Source organism: Anticarsia gemmatalis, chromosome 2 (assembly GCF_050436995.1).
Source record: "Anticarsia gemmatalis isolate Benzon Research Colony breed Stoneville strain chromosome 2, ilAntGemm2 primary, whole genome shotgun sequence".
Taxonomy (NCBI): domain Eukaryota; kingdom Metazoa; phylum Arthropoda; class Insecta; order Lepidoptera; family Erebidae; genus Anticarsia; species Anticarsia gemmatalis.
In genome coordinates, this window is record NC_134746.1 from 4,108,385 (window position 1) to 4,128,179 (window position 19,795).

Sequence of the window (19,795 nt, forward strand, 5' to 3'; positions counted from 1 at the left end):
TGGTCAATTATACCCCAAAGGCGCGAAAATGGGGGATGTAAATTTGTGTGAAAATTCTGTCCTAAGTCTTAAACCACGCGGAGGAATTCGCGGTCAAAAAGTAGTACTTACTATAAATGGGCCCACGAGTAAAGGGTTAACGAAATAATTAAATATTGAATTTTCTGCTTTCTGGTGCTACGGGTAGGCAAAATCCTTCCGCTTGTACTTCCTTTAAAAATACGTCTTAAAAATACTTAGATTTAATTATTTTTTTTTTAATTTTGCCTTGGGTGGCTTGACGTTTCGGCTCAGTACATTTTCATCTCATATAACTCTACATTTTTAAAAAATAACGGAATAGTCTATTAAGTTTTATTTCTCTTTAAGTGACTCTTTCATTTTAAACATTTACAAACACATAGCATACCACACGACGTAAATATTTTAGGTACTTACATGTTTCCGCAATCCGCGTGAATACAATTAAAATATATTCGAAGTCACCCAAAAAATACAAAAGAAATGCTGTGTATATGTTAATATGTTAGCCACATGGTATAATATTTAATCATTATTCAATTCAGATACATTTTAATCGCTACAAAGAGAAAATAAGTCATTAGTCATGTGTGGTACAAAATTTGGCTGCATTTCTATGTATCACCAAACTTTTATCTACTCATCGTATCACTTTTTTTTTCAATCAAAAATAGTATACTGGTTTTAATTGGTTGTTCAGCGTCGAAAAAAGTAAACGGCATTCCTTTTTTAATCTAAAGGCCGCTATTGGCTGGCGTACGTCGTAAAAAGCTCACCGCCCCTCGCTCGGGCGGCCTCGCCACCACTTTTTATTCATTCATCTTTTTAACGCATAAAAAACATACATAGATGGGGGAACTTATACATAATAATGCTACAGGGAGGCAGAATATTAACTGTATATAGAAGTCAGATGTAATTCTAGCGTTAGTTTTGTAATTAGCCACATCTTAAGTTTATTACTAATGAAGATTATGCCAACAACCCATTTATTTTACTACCACCCAATATTTTACTGTCTAACATCTAATTAATGGGATAAACAAACATAAAAATCACATTATAACCGTAAACATTAAGTGATACAATACGAAAACAGTCTCATTTCCCTACACGCAGTTTTATCGGCCAATAATAACCGATATAATAACTGTGCTTTATTATAATAACAACTGGCAAAATAGCGGGGGTTGCTTATTTTTTTATTATTAATATAGCATAAACAATAACTTAATAAGTTGATCCCCACCCACAGTAGCTCGCGCGGTATTGGTTCGAGTAAAAATAGGCTGTGGGGGTGCGAGAGGGACGGAGTTATCTGGGACTGTTTGTATCTCGGTCGCACCAGAAAACACGTCGCCTTCAAACATAGAATACATTTATCGATGTTTGGAGCATAAAAATTGACAGATTTTTTTCAGTTCATTGTGAGAAGTGGCGGCGGTCACACGTCCCGAGACCGTCGCACCGAAGGGTTGTTTCATAAAACGCTCAAGGCTTTTTCGTGTGTATGAAAATATATTTATCAGTGGAACTTATAGAAAATAGTGAACTTGATGGAATTAGTTTAATGAAACATTGTTGTGTTGTGTTTTGAAACTTTACGAGTTGAAAACTTACGGTGAGTTTTATATTTAACTTACTTTAATATTTTTAGTTAAATTGTTTTTATTTTTCGTTGTTTAAAAAGTCATGTAGAGCTTTCGTGTTAAAAATGAAGAAGCTTTTATTTATTCAGCTGGTTTTCGAGCTTTCTTTATTTTTAAGTTAATAAAAAATATGTTTGAGCTTGTATTCTTTAATATAAGATATAACCCTAATATTAAAGCCTTAACTCTTATAAAAGCTAGTTCTTAACGTTTAGTTAAGTAGTAACTACACATATAAATATTATCAAATCAAGTTAATTGAAAACAGGGATAAAAAATAATGAGTTAGTTAACCCATTGTTATAATAATATGTAGAAAAACAAGAATTCAACAGAAATATTCAAAATAAGGTAATTTTTATTTCCCTAAGGAAACTGAATACAATGCACATTGTTTCAACTTAAAAACAAGTCTTAATTTTAGACATTATTATCCTTGATTTTAACAACTGTATGGCCTAAAATAGCTATTAAAATAATAGTACTAATTTATAATTGTAATAAGATTACCTTTAAGTAGTTATAATAGTATAATTGAGCGGAAAGGATGGAATAATATCTCATGTAAAGAATAATCTTTGGAAGTAAAATACCAATTAAAATTAATTTCTTAGTAACCCTGTCTTTATAGAAATATATTTGATTACTTTTTTCTTCTTTATTGAATTCGCGTTTTCTTTTACTACTTTTTATTTTATATTACAATAAATACACCGGAAATCTTTCAATTCGGTAAATGTACGCTTCTAAGATGGAGGAAATTCTCTTCAATATGCAAATGCAAATGTCTACTTAATGTGTTTTTAAAAGTGCATTAATATTCTCATTCTAGTATACCCTCTAACTAACCTCAAATAACTAAATTCTTCTTTTAATTTTGAAAAATTGGTAAAATTTAACAATGACAAATAAATTTTTGCTATTGTTTCCAATTCATATGAATAATTAGGAACGGGGTTTAGTTAAAGTTAATAATAATGGTTAAATATCTTATATCTACAAATAATATAAAAAAACATAGTTACATTTAAAACATTTCAAATAAGTATATTTCAGAATACGTGACTTGTTCCGCATTTTTTTAATAAACACTTATTTGCTTAGCAGACATGTTATTAGTTTAATAATTAAGCAAGCGTGTACTTAAAACGAATATCTAGTTCATTGTCAAAATACATCCGAACCTTAACTAGGTCAGAGAAATACATTACATTCAACTTATTTATGGTTACAGGGCGTATAAATATTATAATCATACTGTTATATTGAGATGTTTTATAAAACTTGTATCTAATAATTTCCTTTATTTCATCAGGTATGATCAGTTGCGCGTCTCCCGCCGGCATGGCGCCCGCGCATCACTCCGCCCACCCTCAGTCCTGGGGATCATTACTTCAACCCCCCACAGTGGTATGTATCACATTCTAAAACAATCATCATTACTTTCTACCAAATGCGCGTTTTTATAACATTATGATATGAGGATCTTGCGCAATTGCGGTCGCACAAAAAATGCGGTTACCTCGATTCAAACAGGAAGTAGGAATAGGTATATTGGTTTGTTCAGCGATAATATAAACTAATTGAGTTGGGCAATTTCAATGAAAACCTATAAAATCTATTAGATATTTTTCCTCATACTATTAAATAACTTTGAATGTTCTATAACAATCTTCTTCTTTATAGAAATCGGAACCTATGGAAGACGGAAGCTTTCTGAAGGATCAAACCAGCGGCTTCTACTCGGAAGGTTTCCACAGCGCGTCTCCATCATCTTCAAGTAAGGACTCCAACGGACATTCTCCACGCAGTGTGGGAAGCTCCGGCGAACCTTCGCCGTTCTACGATACCATGTCATTGAAAGCCAAGGCAAATCTTGGCATGCACTTAGACTCATTCCGTAATAGTCTACCATACAGTCTCCTAACTCCGCCCGGTTTTGAGCCGCGCAACAATGACGGCCGCGAGCCGTCCCCCGGCTACGAGACATCTTACTCCCCAAGAAATTTGGCACCCCCCGCTCACGTGTCAACCCCATTAGCACGTGCCGACGCCACCCCACCGAAATCACCCCCAAGGACACCTTCATCTCCCGACCGCGATCATGAGCGCAGATCTTTCGAGCGTTACCATGACTCTGGTTTCGATGGTATGGGACAAAAGCCTGATGGCGATGATGGCCGGGACGGCTCCGGTGACGAAGACTTTGACGACGAGCCCGGCCTCCGCGTCCCCGCCGTCAACTCCCACGGTAAAGTGAAGACATTTAAATGCAAACAGTGTGAATTCGTCGCCGTCACTAAACTAAGCTTCTGGGAACACAGCAAAGAGCACATCAAACCTGAAAAGATGTTGTGCTGCAGGAAGTGTCCCTTCGTGACAGAGTACAAACACCATCTCGAATATCACATGAGAAATCATTTGGGATCGAAGCCGTTCCAATGCACTCAGTGCTCATACTCGTGCGTCAACAAGTCTATGCTCAACTCGCACTTGAAGTCACATTCCAACGTGTATCAATATCGTTGCGCGGACTGTAACTACGCGACTAAATACTGCCACTCGCTCAAGTTACACTTGCGCAAGTACCAGCACAATCCAGCGATGGTACTTAACCCTGACGGCACGCCCAACCCTCTACCCATAATCGACGTGTACGGCACACGGCGCGGACCCAAACAGAAGCCGTTATCCAAGATGTTTGAGCCGCAACAATCCATGAACAACAATAACACGCCGCAGCCTCCACCACCGACACACCCGCTCTTCGGCAATCATTTCCCCGTAAACTTGCCGTATCTGCCACCACTTTTACCTCATTCATTCTTATTCCCGCCGAACAACAACTACGAACAAAGAACTTCGCCTAAACTCCTAGAGATGCAACCGGAGAAACCGCAACCTATTACGCCACCTCCGTCTCTACTACATCAACGCCTCTCTTTTGGCGAAAGACCAGAGAACGGCACCACATCGCCTCCTGTAAAATCTCCGGCGAGTTTGCCGCAAACGCCGACAACTCCCCGAGAGGCACCCGCCGCTGCGGCCAACGATGCTCTTGATCTTACGAATACCAAGACCAGCGAGGCAGGAACGCCACCTCCCAGCACAGAGCGAGCGACGCCTGTTACGCCGACCACCGCTCTTAAAAACAGGAGAAAAGGCCGCGCTTACAAGCTTCAACCGGCGGCGTTGCGCCTTCAACACGAGGATGAGAAAAATAGGGACATGGAGATCTCCGACTCAGAATCTGAGGGATCTGTTGAAGCGCCCGCTACGACACAGAGCTACTCGTGTCAATTCTGCGACATTACTTTCGGCGACCTGACGATGCACACGATTCACATGGGTTTCCACGGATACAACGACCCGTTCATGTGTAACAAGTGCGGGGAGCGCAGCGCCGACCGCGTCGCGTTCTTTATTCACCTCGGGAGAGCCCAGCACGCCTAGCTGTGAGTACGTAGTCATATAGTCCCTAGTCAACGCTTGCTCTTCATAGAGGCTACGGTACATTAACTTATTGTAGACTATATTTATTAAGGCCAAAGACTTTGTATTCTATGTAAAAGTGTAACGAAAGTGAATCGGATAGTTCAGACAAGTTTGTAATTAACTTAGAGTGCTTGATAAAGTTTCAAATTGTAACGATTCACTTTTGATTTCAATAGTTTGTGTTTAATCTTTATAGAACGAAGTTTGAAATAAGCAACAGATGACGAACTAGGAACGGTTTTCTTTAGTTGCTTGTTTTAAATTTCGCCTTTAATATTATGTAAATAGGTACATTTATGCTTACGTGTAGTAGATATAGTATAGGTAGTAGGTGTTTGTTACCCTGTGTAAGTAGGTGTAGCGTAGACAGAGTAGCAACGAGTGACCAATGTATAAACAAGACTGTAACTCTCGAGTAAGTACAAAACAGTTCATAGTTCACATTACTTTTAGTTTATAACTTGATATTGTCAAGAAGGTCTTATGTGTAAGTCCTATTTATTTCAATTACGCTTCTTCTAAACGTCACATTTCGTAAACCGTAGGTATCAATTCACCACATTTGCGTGGAACATTTGGTAAATGTTATTTATTTTTAACCTTAACAAAACACGTATGTATTGTATTCGTGCTATATATAGCTCTTTTGTTGCGAAATGTAACATTATAGAAGAACAATTTAGTTTACGGCTGTACATTGAACACAATAAACGGTAAAGTTACCTATTAGTCATAGTGTTAAACAGTAGAATAAAACATAAAAAATTACAATAACAATATAATGTATATTATAATTAAAACAGAGTGTATTTATGAAGTGCGAAGAAAGATTTTATTTTATTTATTTATCCTTACTGTAGTGTGTGCGGATGTCGTGATTCTGTATCGTGGCATTTTGATTTCGATATTGTTGTTCGTATGTCGCAATATGACCTTGCTTTGTTAAAACAATACTGTTACATTGTTACACATAAAAAACAAACATCACATCGACATAACTTGTATGACTTTTTTTATTCGACTCGTTGCAGTCAATTGTGACTATAAAAATAACTTGTCGAATAAAAAATGGGTAAAATATGCATAAAAGTTAGGTACTTAGGTATAAAAAATGTCATGTAATCAACATTGAAATACAACAAGGTTATTTCAAGTAATAATTGCTTAGTCGCAAAAACGACGACCGTTGTAAATCTGTTGTACATTAATGAATTATTGTAATAAAGTTTAATGTATGAAATTGAATGTAAATTATTGATGAATGAATTTTGTGTGCTGGATACATAATAAAATTGAAAGTTTTATCTTAATTTGACATTTTATTTATAGCCTCCCTTTCAAATTAAAAAAGTATGCACCACTTAACTTCGTGCACCTCGATATAGCAACAGGCCACCGCGAGAAGTGCGGGTGTTGTGTGAAAGGACGAGACAGTTGTTAGGTCAACATCACCAGCACTTTTCTCAGGTCTCTTGTAAAGTCATACACATTCATAAAAGTATATGAAGTTATGAAAGACTTTTATAGAGTTTTGTTTCTTTTACTCCTTAGCGAAAGAAAAAAGAGAAAACATATTATAGTAGTTGTTTAACTAAAGTAGGTTTATAGTGTGTTTATGAATAAGAGGGATAGACTTTACACCTAAATCTTCCTGTCTATGAAGAAAAAGAAGCAAAGACGGTTGCCCATGACATTCCTAATCTGTCCAAACATTTAACCAAACAAAGTACAGTGGTCCAATGAAGTATACGGCGATGCAAATGTCGCATCAAATTGATAATCTCCTCCTTTTTTAGAGTCGGTTAAAGGCATCTATAAAGTGTCATGGATTCAATAATGTGAAGAGCTTCCCAACAGCTCAAGTATTCGTGACTCATATAGCAATCAACGAGGCTTCTTTAAACACTAACTGAAGACTAAATAAACAAATAATTCTGATAATTCTTTCGTCATTGAGACTTGACAGATTAATTACCGGTGAGTAGTAAGAGAGATAATACATAGTAAAAGCCTAATAGGCAAGCTGCTCAATACAAATTGTGTAAAACAATTAGTCAAAATTAGACCCTCAGATACATGTCGACAAGTTGATGTCGGTGGATTTATAAAGGCAGTCTTTACAAGTTCCAAAAATCTTAGGAAATGTTCACATCTAAACGTTGACAAAAGAAAATGAGGCTTTCTAAATAATCTAATATTATGCTTTAACTATCAATTCTTACGCCCAAAAGGCTGAACAGAATTCAGCAATACTTTAAGTGGTGATAGAACGAAAGCTGAGAATCAATGTACTTAGATACATATTTAATCAAAAGTTATGCAGGTACAGCCTAAATCCGAAGCTCTAGTCTAACAACTAAGTTGTCAGCTTTGTCACTGTATTACTTATCAAGATTACAATTAAGACTTCTGTGTATTTTCAAAGTAAACTAGCTTTATTGAATAGACCACCATCAGCTTGTACAAGCCAGGTCATTGATGTTTTAAATTCTGAATGTTGAATACCTGCCCGTCGCGAACCTTACTTTCAAAGCTTTCAAGTATAACTCTGTCTTCATATCGACGATGTCTTGGAAAAAGGTCAGGTGCGTAGTACTCGTTGCCGGCAATCACATATGACAAGATGCATGATGTGAATGAGGCAATTGAAGTTTGTACGGAACCTAATAACTCCCGGTTTCTGAGGTACATTTAGCGGTAGTTTATCTATTCAAAAGCGCTTAAACTGATATAAAAAAACGTTATCGAATACATAAACTACCGCTAAATGTAGTCAGTAACCAGGGGTAAGTGACTTTGTGAGTTCTTTGGTCTGTTTTTTTGCCTACCCCTACGGGAAAATGTGATTTTATGTATGTATGAAGCTATAACTGACTTGTGCTTCGGAAGCTTAAAACATATTTAGAATTAATTAACTCTCTTTCCTTAAAGGTTTACAAAGCAATATCAAAATTTACGTAATTATTTATTATTAGCATTAGGTGCATAATAATATTGTCTCTATAGTTACACTGTACAGTCGCAAGCAAAAATATTAACCCGTTTATTAAATGTTAACCCATAGGTAACAAAACAAACAAACATGTCTGATAGGCATTTGCTTCATGTAAAGCACTACCAGTGTTTCACATGGAGCAAATGCAATCAGCTGCGCCTCGTGAGACTGTAGGCCAACTCTAAGGTAGTTGCAAGAAAGGTTAGGCTGATGAGTTGTACAGTGGTACGCCGCTTCGCTCTGGTACAAAGTTTCAGGAACTACTTTAGCAGCTGAATGTTAAAGTTAAAAATGATTGTTGAACTTGAAAGTAGCCTGTGTTTGGCCCTTGGTCATCAACAACACCCACGTAATTTTTTTATCAAAATAATTAGCTTCACCATAACAGCGTAACAGATAGACTGGCAGGATTTCACTAATATTGTATTACTAAGAATAACTCAATATGAATTTCACTCATTAATAAAGTAATTTAATTACATTGCCAAACATGAGCAACATTTTTGCTCATTACTGTACAATTGACCGTGACTTGCGACTAAAGCACTAAAACTCTTATCATTTGAATATTTCCCTGTATTCAGTTTAACCAAGACTTTACCTGGTAGCCATTATGTTTTCCTTTTTATTTCAATTTACGAGACCATTCCAGATTTTAATTTATTTACCTTATTTTGCAACACGTCTGCGGAGGATATTTAGAAAATAACTTAGTTATTTATAGTATTATATCGTATGGTTGGTTAACCTAGAGTTAAAGAGGTCAGCTGTGAAACCAGCAATAGCTACTTTACGTCCGCTTTGCTGCTCTTAAGAAAGGAATTTGATAACTTCAATTGCTTAACTTTACAATCACGACAGGAAAACTCAACAAATATTTTTAGCGGTCACAACTTTTCAACTTCGCGTTGCATTTTCATTACCTAATACTATACGCGCTCAATCACGCAAAACTATTGAACTGTATTCAATACAATACACTGATAGATAATAACCTAGGTTAACACGAGCGTTTCTCTATCTTGGGAAATCTTTGCACACTTACAGAGCCTTGGGCCTCGAGTCCACCACGCTGGCCGAGTGCGGATTGGGAACTTGGTCAGCGGGAAATGTGTTGAAAATCTTTTAGTCATGCAATATTTCATCACAATGTTTTCCTTCGTCAGTGCTAAATAATAATTATTTCTAATGCACATTTAACTTCTTACAGTCATAGAGGTAGATATGTTGCCTCGGGCCCAAACTGTCGATCATTTACCAGAATTCGAGTATACCACTCAGGTATCACAGCTAAGCACTAGCAGGTTTTAGTTATTAAGATGAAAATGTCCGACAAACTCACTTTTTAAAACGGTTACCCACAATCGAGCAACAAGTCAAATAGAAAACGTTCTTAGCATTACATATTCTTTTGTTTTCAACTCAATTGTTACTGTCGAGTATTTTTTTACCACACAATACTATTTTTATGTCACCGTAACGGGTAAAAACTTTTCATGAATATTGATACATCACGTTCGCAATGAAGGTATTTTTGTAAAACTGCTATTTAAAACATACATATGTTAAATTTGTACGAATATTCTACTTGGTAACGATACGGTTCATTCTGTATCTTTCATTATACGTGTTCCGCGTTGAATTTAGTTATTTCGTGTGTTATTTTTAGCTATCCATACTAATATTATAAATGCGAAAGTAACTCTGTCTGTCTGTCTGTCTGCTACTCAATCACGCCTAAACTACTGAACCAATTTGCATGAAATTTGGTACAGAGATAATTTGATACCCGAGAAAGGACATAGGCTATATATCATCACGCTACGACCAAAAGGAGCAGAGTACCAGTAAACAATGTTACAAAAACGGTGAAAAATTTCACCCCTTCTCTCTTATTATTGGACGCAAGCGTAGTTGCGCGGGTCAGCTAGTTTTAGTAATAAATTAAACAACTAGTAGATTGATAATAATATGCGTGTTCTGTTACGCGTACACGATTGCTTGCCACGAGGTAATGGGCCTGTTTTATGGATCGGAATAAATACTAGTGATATGGGGTTTACCTATTCATTTTAGATATAAGTGGGACCACACTCAAGCCACGTGTTTTCAATGGCTTTTCAGAATAACAACAGTTTTGTAAGGTTGATACTCACGCCTAAAGGTTTTACAGAATCCGGCTTCTGGAACAGCTAGAACTACAAATTTTCTACGATTCTTCCTATTGGCTAGAATATAATACTAGTATAATATAGAACAGCATTTCAAATGCCTGTAATTTAAGCCTTCTAGCCTACCTACATAATGTTAATTATAAACGTGTCGTAAATACGCTTCTAACAATAACTTAATTGTTTACTTAATTAACAAAAGAACATATTATTAATTCAATAAACATAGCACCATATTTACTCCACGTAAAAATAACCTCGACATCTGTGAATAACTGAAAGAAAAAGAAATATTGTAAAAAAAAATATTATATCACGAATTGTGGCTTTAGTTTTAAATAGAGCTGATCAGTATACGTAATGGAGAGAAAGGTTTTAACTACTAGTCAAAACAGATTATCTTTATAAAATGTCAAAAAATGTTCATTCGTAAGTTAGCATACGTACTAGCTTTGACGTCATAAGTATAGTATAATGTGTTGGGATCAAAAAAATTAAGTTATTGTCATTCTTTTATGAATGTCAAAAAACGAAACAGAAAATCTCTTTGACTGTTCGGTAATACCGCCAAATAACTCATTTGTTAATTATTTTCAGTACACAATACTATAGTCCAACGATTATTCAGAGAGTCCCGAAAACAAAGTGAACACTCGGCAATCGTTAAGAAAATATTGACAAAAACTCTGAAACAATTTCTTGGTTGGCCAGAGAAATGACACCACAGAACTCGACAAAGCAGTACATTTATTATAATTTTGTCACTCCTAATATTTGATTATTGTAGTCGATTGTCAATTTTGAAAAATTACTTGAACTGCCGGCGGTATAAATATTTCGAAACTCTATACACTAATTATACGGTTGCAGAAACAATAGTCACTAATATTCTAAATCCCAACCTGCCCCAACTGTTTCTGTTCAGTTCATTACGGAAATTATAGTGTAAGAAAATTTCAAAATGTATATTTTTAAGTGACTTTTATTCATAACTATCTATGTAGTCTCAGCGGTTATCACGAGCATTCATCAATCGTGCAAAGTGCAAAAATTTTTAAATTTACATACATAATTTCATGCCTTTTTCTCATAGGAGTAGGCAGAGACCAAAGCACCAGAAAATAAAAGATAATCACATTTTAGACTAGATTTTCAAATTTATGTAATTTTTTTCCCAATAATAGCCCGGTTGCCTCGAGTTCCTGAAGCTTGATTTTTTTACGTGGGACCAAAGATACATACGGCGCAAAATGGCTGTATTATTTTTATAACCTTCCTTCGGGTAAAACAACATTATATCGTATATCCGAAACTCTACATATTTCCTTTTCTTCATTCATTTCACATCTTCATAGAAAATGTAAGACATTACCATGACAAAAGGTATCTTGTATAAAGACAGTTGCATAATGACCACAAACACGTGATAGTGGAGTTAAAACGACAAAAGAACAGAATGCTAATTAGAAAATGTTTTTCCTGTTTAAAATATATAGTTTTAGGAAACTTATTGTTATTCGTTGCTGTGAATTCAAAAAGACGTTTCTGCTACTTATAATACATATTTGGGTTCTTACAATCAGCTGGTTGCAATACCGTCAGATTGTAGTTAGATGAGTATAGGCTAGAGTTAATGGTTTTTTAGCGATAGTCTTATGTTATGTTAGGGGTGGGGGTGCCAGTGAATGCCTGGCTGACACTTCGACCATTCCTGATCCTTTGTGTCTTCCCCTCCTTCGATACTCTAGACGTTGGGGGTGATGATATGCATAGCACAACTTAACAGTTTTGCTATGCATATCATCAGCTATAGCAATAAGATACTTCATAGGTAAATATAAAGGTCAATTCTCGTAATTTTAAAAGTTTAAAATATCATACCTGTGCCTTGTCTAAAAAAAATATATAATTACACAAAATTTGGTAGTCTCATTTTATTTAAATGATATTTTCAGTAACAAAATTATAATGACTTTTTTCTAAAAGCGGACCCCGAAACGGTGCCTATCTCGTGGTGATAGTAATTAGGTACTATAAAATTTTATTATAGTCTTTATCAACACAGCCTAGGTAATAAATTTAGGAACGCTAAAATGCCTATCGATAAAAATAACTAACAAATTGAAACTACGGACAGTAACTTTCTCGTTTTTACAGTTTTTCATTACATTATCTGTCAAATGATTACCAAGAAATTCCTCGAAAACCTTTACTACGGGAAATCGACTCCTAAAAGTCACTATAGGGTCTAAATACCATCTAAGCTTCAGAAAGAACGCTTCGGAAAAGCTGTTGCTCGTGGGAAGAAACGGCAAAGAACTCACGTTTGCTTCTGCCCCCGCGCATCTTGCATATAGGGATTACGTCAAAATGATCGCTCAAGAACTGATTCCAGTAGAATAGCTATCCATGGATGGGCTGTAGAAAGTGGAGTATCGAAAGTCTTTAGTAAGTATACAGTGGACAGATATAGTATTGAAAACGAGTGTTCAGTTAAAGGTTGCGATGCGGTTTCAGGCTAACCACAAATGGGCTAGGAAAATGTGGTTCTTATTAAGTCTTTTATGGTATTTTTAATTGTAATATATTATTAACCTGAAATCAATTAGTCATAGTATTAATTGCTATAAATACAAAATTATATATTTACTTAGTTTATGGAAAACTGAGTCACGAAATTACTTTCTAAGTAGGTATGATAGGTTAGTCATTAGTCGGTGAAAACAAGGTTTTATAGGCATTTTGAATAAACAATTTTATCTTGTATTATACCCAAAGGGTAAAAACAAAACCCTATTTATAAGCCTTTCGCTGCCTTGACCGTCTGTCACCAGGCTTTACCTCATAACCCGTAATAGCTAGAAAGCTAAAATTTTCACAAATTATATAATTTCGTTGCCGCTATAATAACAAATACTAATTGGTTAACAACAAAATTTGGTAGACAGATAGTTTTTTACCCGGATTAACACATTAAACAATTTTTATCCTAGAAATTATTCGCAGACAAACCGGCGAGCGTGTATTATTAGTATAATATATTAGGTCTGGGAAAAAGTCTTTTCGCATTATAGTATGTACCTATGAACTTGTAACAAAATCTCTTTGGCTTCAAGAATCACAAATGAGTACACGGTTCATTAGGTTTCTTTCAGTGAGCTAGTGAGGTACCCAAATAACGAGTTTTTATGTGTAGAAAAAATATTTTATTACAAGTTTTATACATACTATAATGCGAAAAGACTTTTTCCCCGACCTAATATTATATTATAGTCTTATTATTACAGAAATAACACGATACGTAGGTAGGAATAAAGGAGGATGAATCGAACATAAGTCGAAATATTCAATTTTGAATACCCGACTTCCTCTACGAGTATTCCGGTAATTTTCCGATCATGTTTTAGTAAAACATTGTCGTTATTTTAACACTAGCTTCCTGCCGCGGGTTTACACCTTCGCGGGATTTTCTAGAATCCTCTCTTAGTGCTCCACTAGATTTCCTAAGGAATCTTCATACGAAATTTCAACTTAACAGTAGTTTCGGCTGTGCATTGTCCATCAGTCAATCATCAGTCAGGCAGTCCGTCGACCGTCACTCAGTTAAACGGAAGAATTTTATAAATGCTTATTTTTGCCTGTCGGCGAACTCGCCTCTCGTACGTATGCGCTGCTTAATGCTCTCCTGGCGGCAGCACCACAACGTGATTTATTTGCCTCGAGTCGGGCCAACTTATGTCGTCAAAGTTTTCATTTTTGTGAGAAGGAATATTGGCATATAATAAGAATATTATGTTTAACAGTAGAGTTAATTTTGATGTTGTGATCTTTTTTCTTTGTGTGTTTTTGTTTTCTATATTATATACAGATTACTCTGTTACTTTGAAATGTACAATGACTTGGATATGAATCTGTCATGTTGTATGTTTATGTATAAAATAAATAAATACATTTTAACCCATTAATGTCCCACTGCTGGGCAAGAGTCTCCTCCCGTAATGAGGGAGGGGTTAGGCCTTGAGTCCACCACTCTGGCCAAGTGCGGGTTGGGGACTTTGCATGCCCTCAATAAATGTTTTAAACGAATTTTAGGCATGCAAGGTTTCCTCACGATGTTTTCCTTCACCGTTGGAGCATGTGATAATTATTTCTAATACACACATAACTTCGAAAAGTCATTGGTGTGTTGCCTCGGGTTCGAACCTGCGACCACTTGCCTGGGAGGTGTCATTTTACTTTATATATATACATATAATAAAATTGTAGAAAAGTGCTGTCTGTACATTGAAAATAAAAATAAAAAAAATAGCAGGGGTTATTGTTATGTCGATGTCGAACCCAAAAATGTAATTAACTTTTTTTTTGTCTGTTTGTCTGTTCACGCTAATCTCAGAAACGGCTGATCCGAGTTGGATGCAGTTTTCACGAATATATTGTGGTATGCTTCAGTTATGCTTTAGTGTTTGTTTCTCCTGGACCTCCAGCTCACAAAATAAAATTAAAAATCGGCGTACCCATAATGCTCCTTAGAAATTTAAGCCCTTTGCAACGGTGCTAGATTAAAAGTAACAAATTTACAACGAAATCTGATAGAAGCAGAGATTTTAACAGGGTGCGGAAAAGGTGATAGTGTTTTTATTCCTCGGATTCCTCTCATTCCAAACAATTTTCCGTTTAGTTTTAAACGAATTCAGTTTCCAGTGAGCCTATTTTTCGCCATGACAATTAATAAAGCTCAAGGTCATACTCTAAAAGTTGTGGGTGTAGATCTAAGTATCAGCTGTTTTTCGCACGGTCAATTGTATGTGGCTCTGTCCCGTGTTAGCAATCCCAGCAGCCTGTATGCTTTCACCCCCGATGGCCATACGTCTAATATGTATATAGAGAAGCATTACAGTAAAGTAGGTTTTTTAGCTACCCAAAATGACTGAGATTATGATCCAAAATAAAAATAAGTATATATTTAAAAAAAAACGCTGCTCATAGTCAATATTCCACGCGAACGAAGTCGCGGGCACAGCTAGTAAATAAATAAATTGATTGGCTTAGTATTAAACTGCCACTGAAATAATGTTGTATTTATCTAACAAATGCAATTTTTAACTATCACCGAAACACTTATTTAGTTTTTTTTACTGAATTTAAAATACAAGATCAAACTTTTTTGAACCATTAAAAAAACAAGTTTGATTATCAACTGTATGAAAATACAAAAAAAGAATACGGGATATTTAAAACGTTCATTAATGTTTTGTTACTTTCGAATTCAATAAACTCGAAATAATACGTTTATTGACTAAGTCGATGACGATCTGGGTTAAGCAACACTTTGCGCGGTCACTCCCTAGATGGGTGACCGCTTAGTGACATTTGAACTGGGTGTCTCCGTGTTAAGTAGGACACATAAAGTCGATCCCGGTTTCTTGTCTACTCATATAACTGTTGTTAAGTCACGTCATAGGCCTTTGAGGGGCTTGAACTACTTTGATTCTAGGTTGACTTATAACTATACGACAAGAAAATACGTTTGTATATAAGTACATACAAACATACCTAATATCCCGGCTGTTATAGGCAGTTTAAGGTTTATTCTTAGGTATATAAAGAGCAGTGATAGCTGAATGGTATAAGTTGACACCTCCCACGCCAGTGGTCGCAGGTTCGAATCCGAGGCAACACACCAATGACTTTTCGAAGTTATGTGTGTATTAAAAAGGTGAAGGAAAACATCGTGAGGAAACCTTGCATGCCTAAAATTTGTTTCATACATTTATTGAGGGCATGCAAAGTCCCCAACCCGCACTTGGCCAGCGTGGTGGACTTAAGGCCTAACCCCTCCCTCATTACGGGAGGAGACCCTTGCCCAGCAGGATAGTAATGGGTTTAATTTATTTTTATTTATTTATATAAAATACACCAACGTTTCGCTATTTGCAATGTAAGTCCCATGTAATAGGGCGCGAGTCTATTGCCATTGCCATATACTGGGCACGTTACCAAACTCCGAACTACATATTATTGAGCAACATGTATATGTATTCAAACATTCAGTCGTGTTGTTGTGTCGAAAACGTTGACTTCCACGCATTTCCTTAACACAAAGTGTTATCACTCAATTCTATTTATAACCTTCTTATTTTAGCACCAGCGTTAATTACCAATAAGTGTTGATTACTACGAGTGACGAAACAAAAAATACCTTTGTTGGAAATTATTTAAAACAACCTGTTTTTGTTGTCTGAGGTTCAGACATTTAATTTTATAAGTAGGTATGATAAATAAATAAATATCATTGGACAACTCACACACGGTCATGTGATTCCAAACTAAGCAGAGCCTGTACTATTATAACCAAATAACTGATACACATACTTATTTACTTCCAAATATATGCTTATATAGATATGCAGGTATTATACAGGCTCAGAAAAAATACTCGTGCTCATTACACAAAGTTATATCCCGGGTGAGATTCGAACCCGCCACATGCGGCGCTACGGTTATTGCTGCGAGGTGACCACTTAAACCACTGCGCCAAACGTGCAGTTGATAGAAACCTCCTCGCGGCGCACCCTGGAAACAGCTAGGTTCGGTAACGCAGAACCTAGGCTTACTAATCCTTTCATCACCAATATACTCTCAAACACCAGGCTAAACCTCCAGCCTGTACCTCCAGATACCAATGACTCGTCTCAGAATTTAAAAGTTTCTAGGGCCAAACCCGCATTTGATTAGGTCGAATGAATATCTAACTATTCCCTCTTCCCGGGGGGGGTCAAGCGGTTAAAGAATTATATTTTTACAAGGCCCGCCTTCGTCCAAGGATAGTACAATTTTATCTACTTGATTCCATTACCACGTATATACTGATCCTAGCGATCCTATACATATTTTGTCCCCGCACTTACAAACATATTAAAATATAATCTCCCTACCTAAAATAAATCTACGACTAAATTACATTGGAATAAAATAAAAACCTGAAAAATTACTACTCTTTATTGATTACAAATAGTTGCTTAACGACAAGGTGGACCAATTTAACTTGTACATTAAAAAATAAACTGATACCGCATTTAGTTAGTAGCGAATGGAAAATTTCATCGCAGATGTGTCCCCGAAAAACAAAACTTACACGTGGTTTTGTTTTTTAAACCATTGTTTGTATCACCCACTGTTTACTATGTTTCAAAATATATGCAGATTTATGTGTTTTGAACAAAAAAATATTCCGATTCGTGAATCATTTTTAGGCCGGATTTCCAAATAATGAGTTAGATATTTGTTTTAACAAGTCGTTCTTTTGTTATTGTAATACGCACTTGTGTTACAGTTATATAATTATATGTATTTTTGGAACATTCATTGGATATGTAATTAACAAGAGTTTACATTAACATAATTTAACTTTAATAAACATCTTCAACAAGAGCTGAAGTGTCTTTGTAATAAATGATCAATGAAACTACTTTTTGTGTATCCAGCTTCCCTAATTTTAGAGGAAAATCAATACTGACAGAAATATTTTGATCACATCTTTTATGAAAATTATTTTTGTAATTAATTATTTTATTTTTTTAGTATTCCGTTGATCAAGTTAAGCTCCTGGTTTGAAGATGGATACAAGATAACAACAATAAACCAGGATTTAACATTAGTCAACCTTTTTCACAATTTAACGACAAAAGAACGAAATGAATCACCGATTCCTAGAATTACACCTTGACACAAAATATACCCAAAAAGTTTTGTTAAAATTGTTACAAATTGGCGACGCAAGGTGCTTGAAGTCATAGAGGAAAGGTACGAACGGAGATAGCGGGTTGATCTGGATACATTCCTAGGTGGATGACTAGCAGTGTTTGTAAGTGCAGGGGTGAAATCTTCGTTTAGCAGTAGGACACTAAACCAGGTTTTTTTCATTCCCCCTAATACTGTCTCTTGAAGGCTTCTCTCCTGGATTTCCAGACATTTTCATCAGTTGTTACTGACCATCCTTCCAGGAAAACATTCAGAATATCCTGCCGTCTCGAATTGGGCCTTCTACGTAGAAAAAAAATACGACACTTGCGACATTTCACAATAATTTAATGGATAGTAGATGTAAGGAGTAGTGCACAATGACTGTCGCCTCGCTGACCCAAATCCAGCGGATGTTTCATTTTCAATGAACGACCGTTTTAACAAAAAACTAACGTAAAAAGAATTCGGCTTAACTCCATACGAGTGGTATGAGGATAAAATATACAGAGTCGACATACATACTATTTTTAGAAGATTATGTCGATGCTTATTCGTAAATGGTAATATTATTTAATATTATTTTAATTAGGTACGTTTATGCATTTAGGTATTATGATTTTAAATCATTATTTTTAATAATAACAGGAATACCGACATGTTTGTGTACCCCGGCGGATATATATTAATTAGTGGGACTACGTAGGTCATAATTTTTAAACTCTCGCGTTGCATGTTTAGTGTCGTCCTTACCGTGTTTACCTTAAAATGCCTAACGTTTCGGCGCAGGTTGCACTCGCCGTGGTCGCAGGCTGAACCTGCGCCGAAACGTTAGGCATTTTAAGGTAAAATGCGTGTTAGCGATAATTCCCGTATTTTATTATACATTAATACGTAAGTCATCGGTTGCAACAAAAGTTTTGCGGACTTGAATTTCCCCATTGCTTTACTAACTTACTCTTGACACGTAGAGCTTAGGTGTGTAGCTGGAAGTTGCTAGAGAAAGCACAGATTTACGAACGCTAATTTGCTAACTAAACTTAACTATATTTCTTGCATACCACTTTTGTTTCAGGATTGAGAATAATGGAAAACCATCGTTACTGTAGTTCCCCATAGACAAGACACTAAACCAAAATATTTTAAACAGTTCGTCTCTACAGAACTGCATTGCCAAAACCATTTCTCAATAAATCCATGAATCGGTGTGTGGATGGAATAATGTGTGGTTTTTTTGCGAGGATCGTGCCATGCAGGTGGTAATACAAGTAAAAAATATCGACCTGTGTAAAACGTGCACTTGGTCGTAATGTTACAACACAATAGCGCTGTGTAACGTTCAACCATTCAGCGTCGAGTAGGTATTTGCGTCCAATATGCGTGAAACGCAAGGTGATCTGAATATTATTTTTACATGTTTTATTACAATTCTAGCTTCTTCATTCGCGTGTACATTTTTCACGTTAAAGAATGTATCCTGTGTTAATCCAGGTTATAAACTAGTCATTCTTGTTTAAAGCCACTCATATCTAGGACTTCCTAGAAAATCTTTTCATCATCGTATGGTTCATGTGTAGACCTAGTGTCAAAAATGTTAATTGAAAACAATCGGGACTGGCTTTATACTTATCCTCTTACGCACGGAGACGCTCAGCTCAAAATTATACTACTATGTAGTCACTTATCTATAGATTGTCCTAGGATTTTCCCGCTCTTGTTTACAA

At 35.9% G+C, this 19,795-nt stretch overlaps 1 protein-coding gene across 1 annotated transcript; it reads left to right on the plus strand.

The window, feature by feature from the left end:
• The first annotated feature begins 1,461 nt into the window (after positions 1–1,461).
• hb (zinc finger protein hunchback) lies at positions 1,462–6,439 on the plus strand. Its single transcript, XM_076125062.1, has 3 exons — positions 1,462–1,642; positions 2,986–3,080; positions 3,357–6,439. The coding sequence occupies exons 2-3, from the start codon at positions 2,988–2,990 to the stop codon at positions 5,121–5,123; spliced, it is 1,860 nt and encodes a 619-aa protein (XP_075981177.1). The 5' UTR covers positions 1,462–1,642; positions 2,986–2,987; the 3' UTR covers positions 5,124–6,439.
• Positions 6,440–19,795: the final 13,356 nt, after the last annotated feature.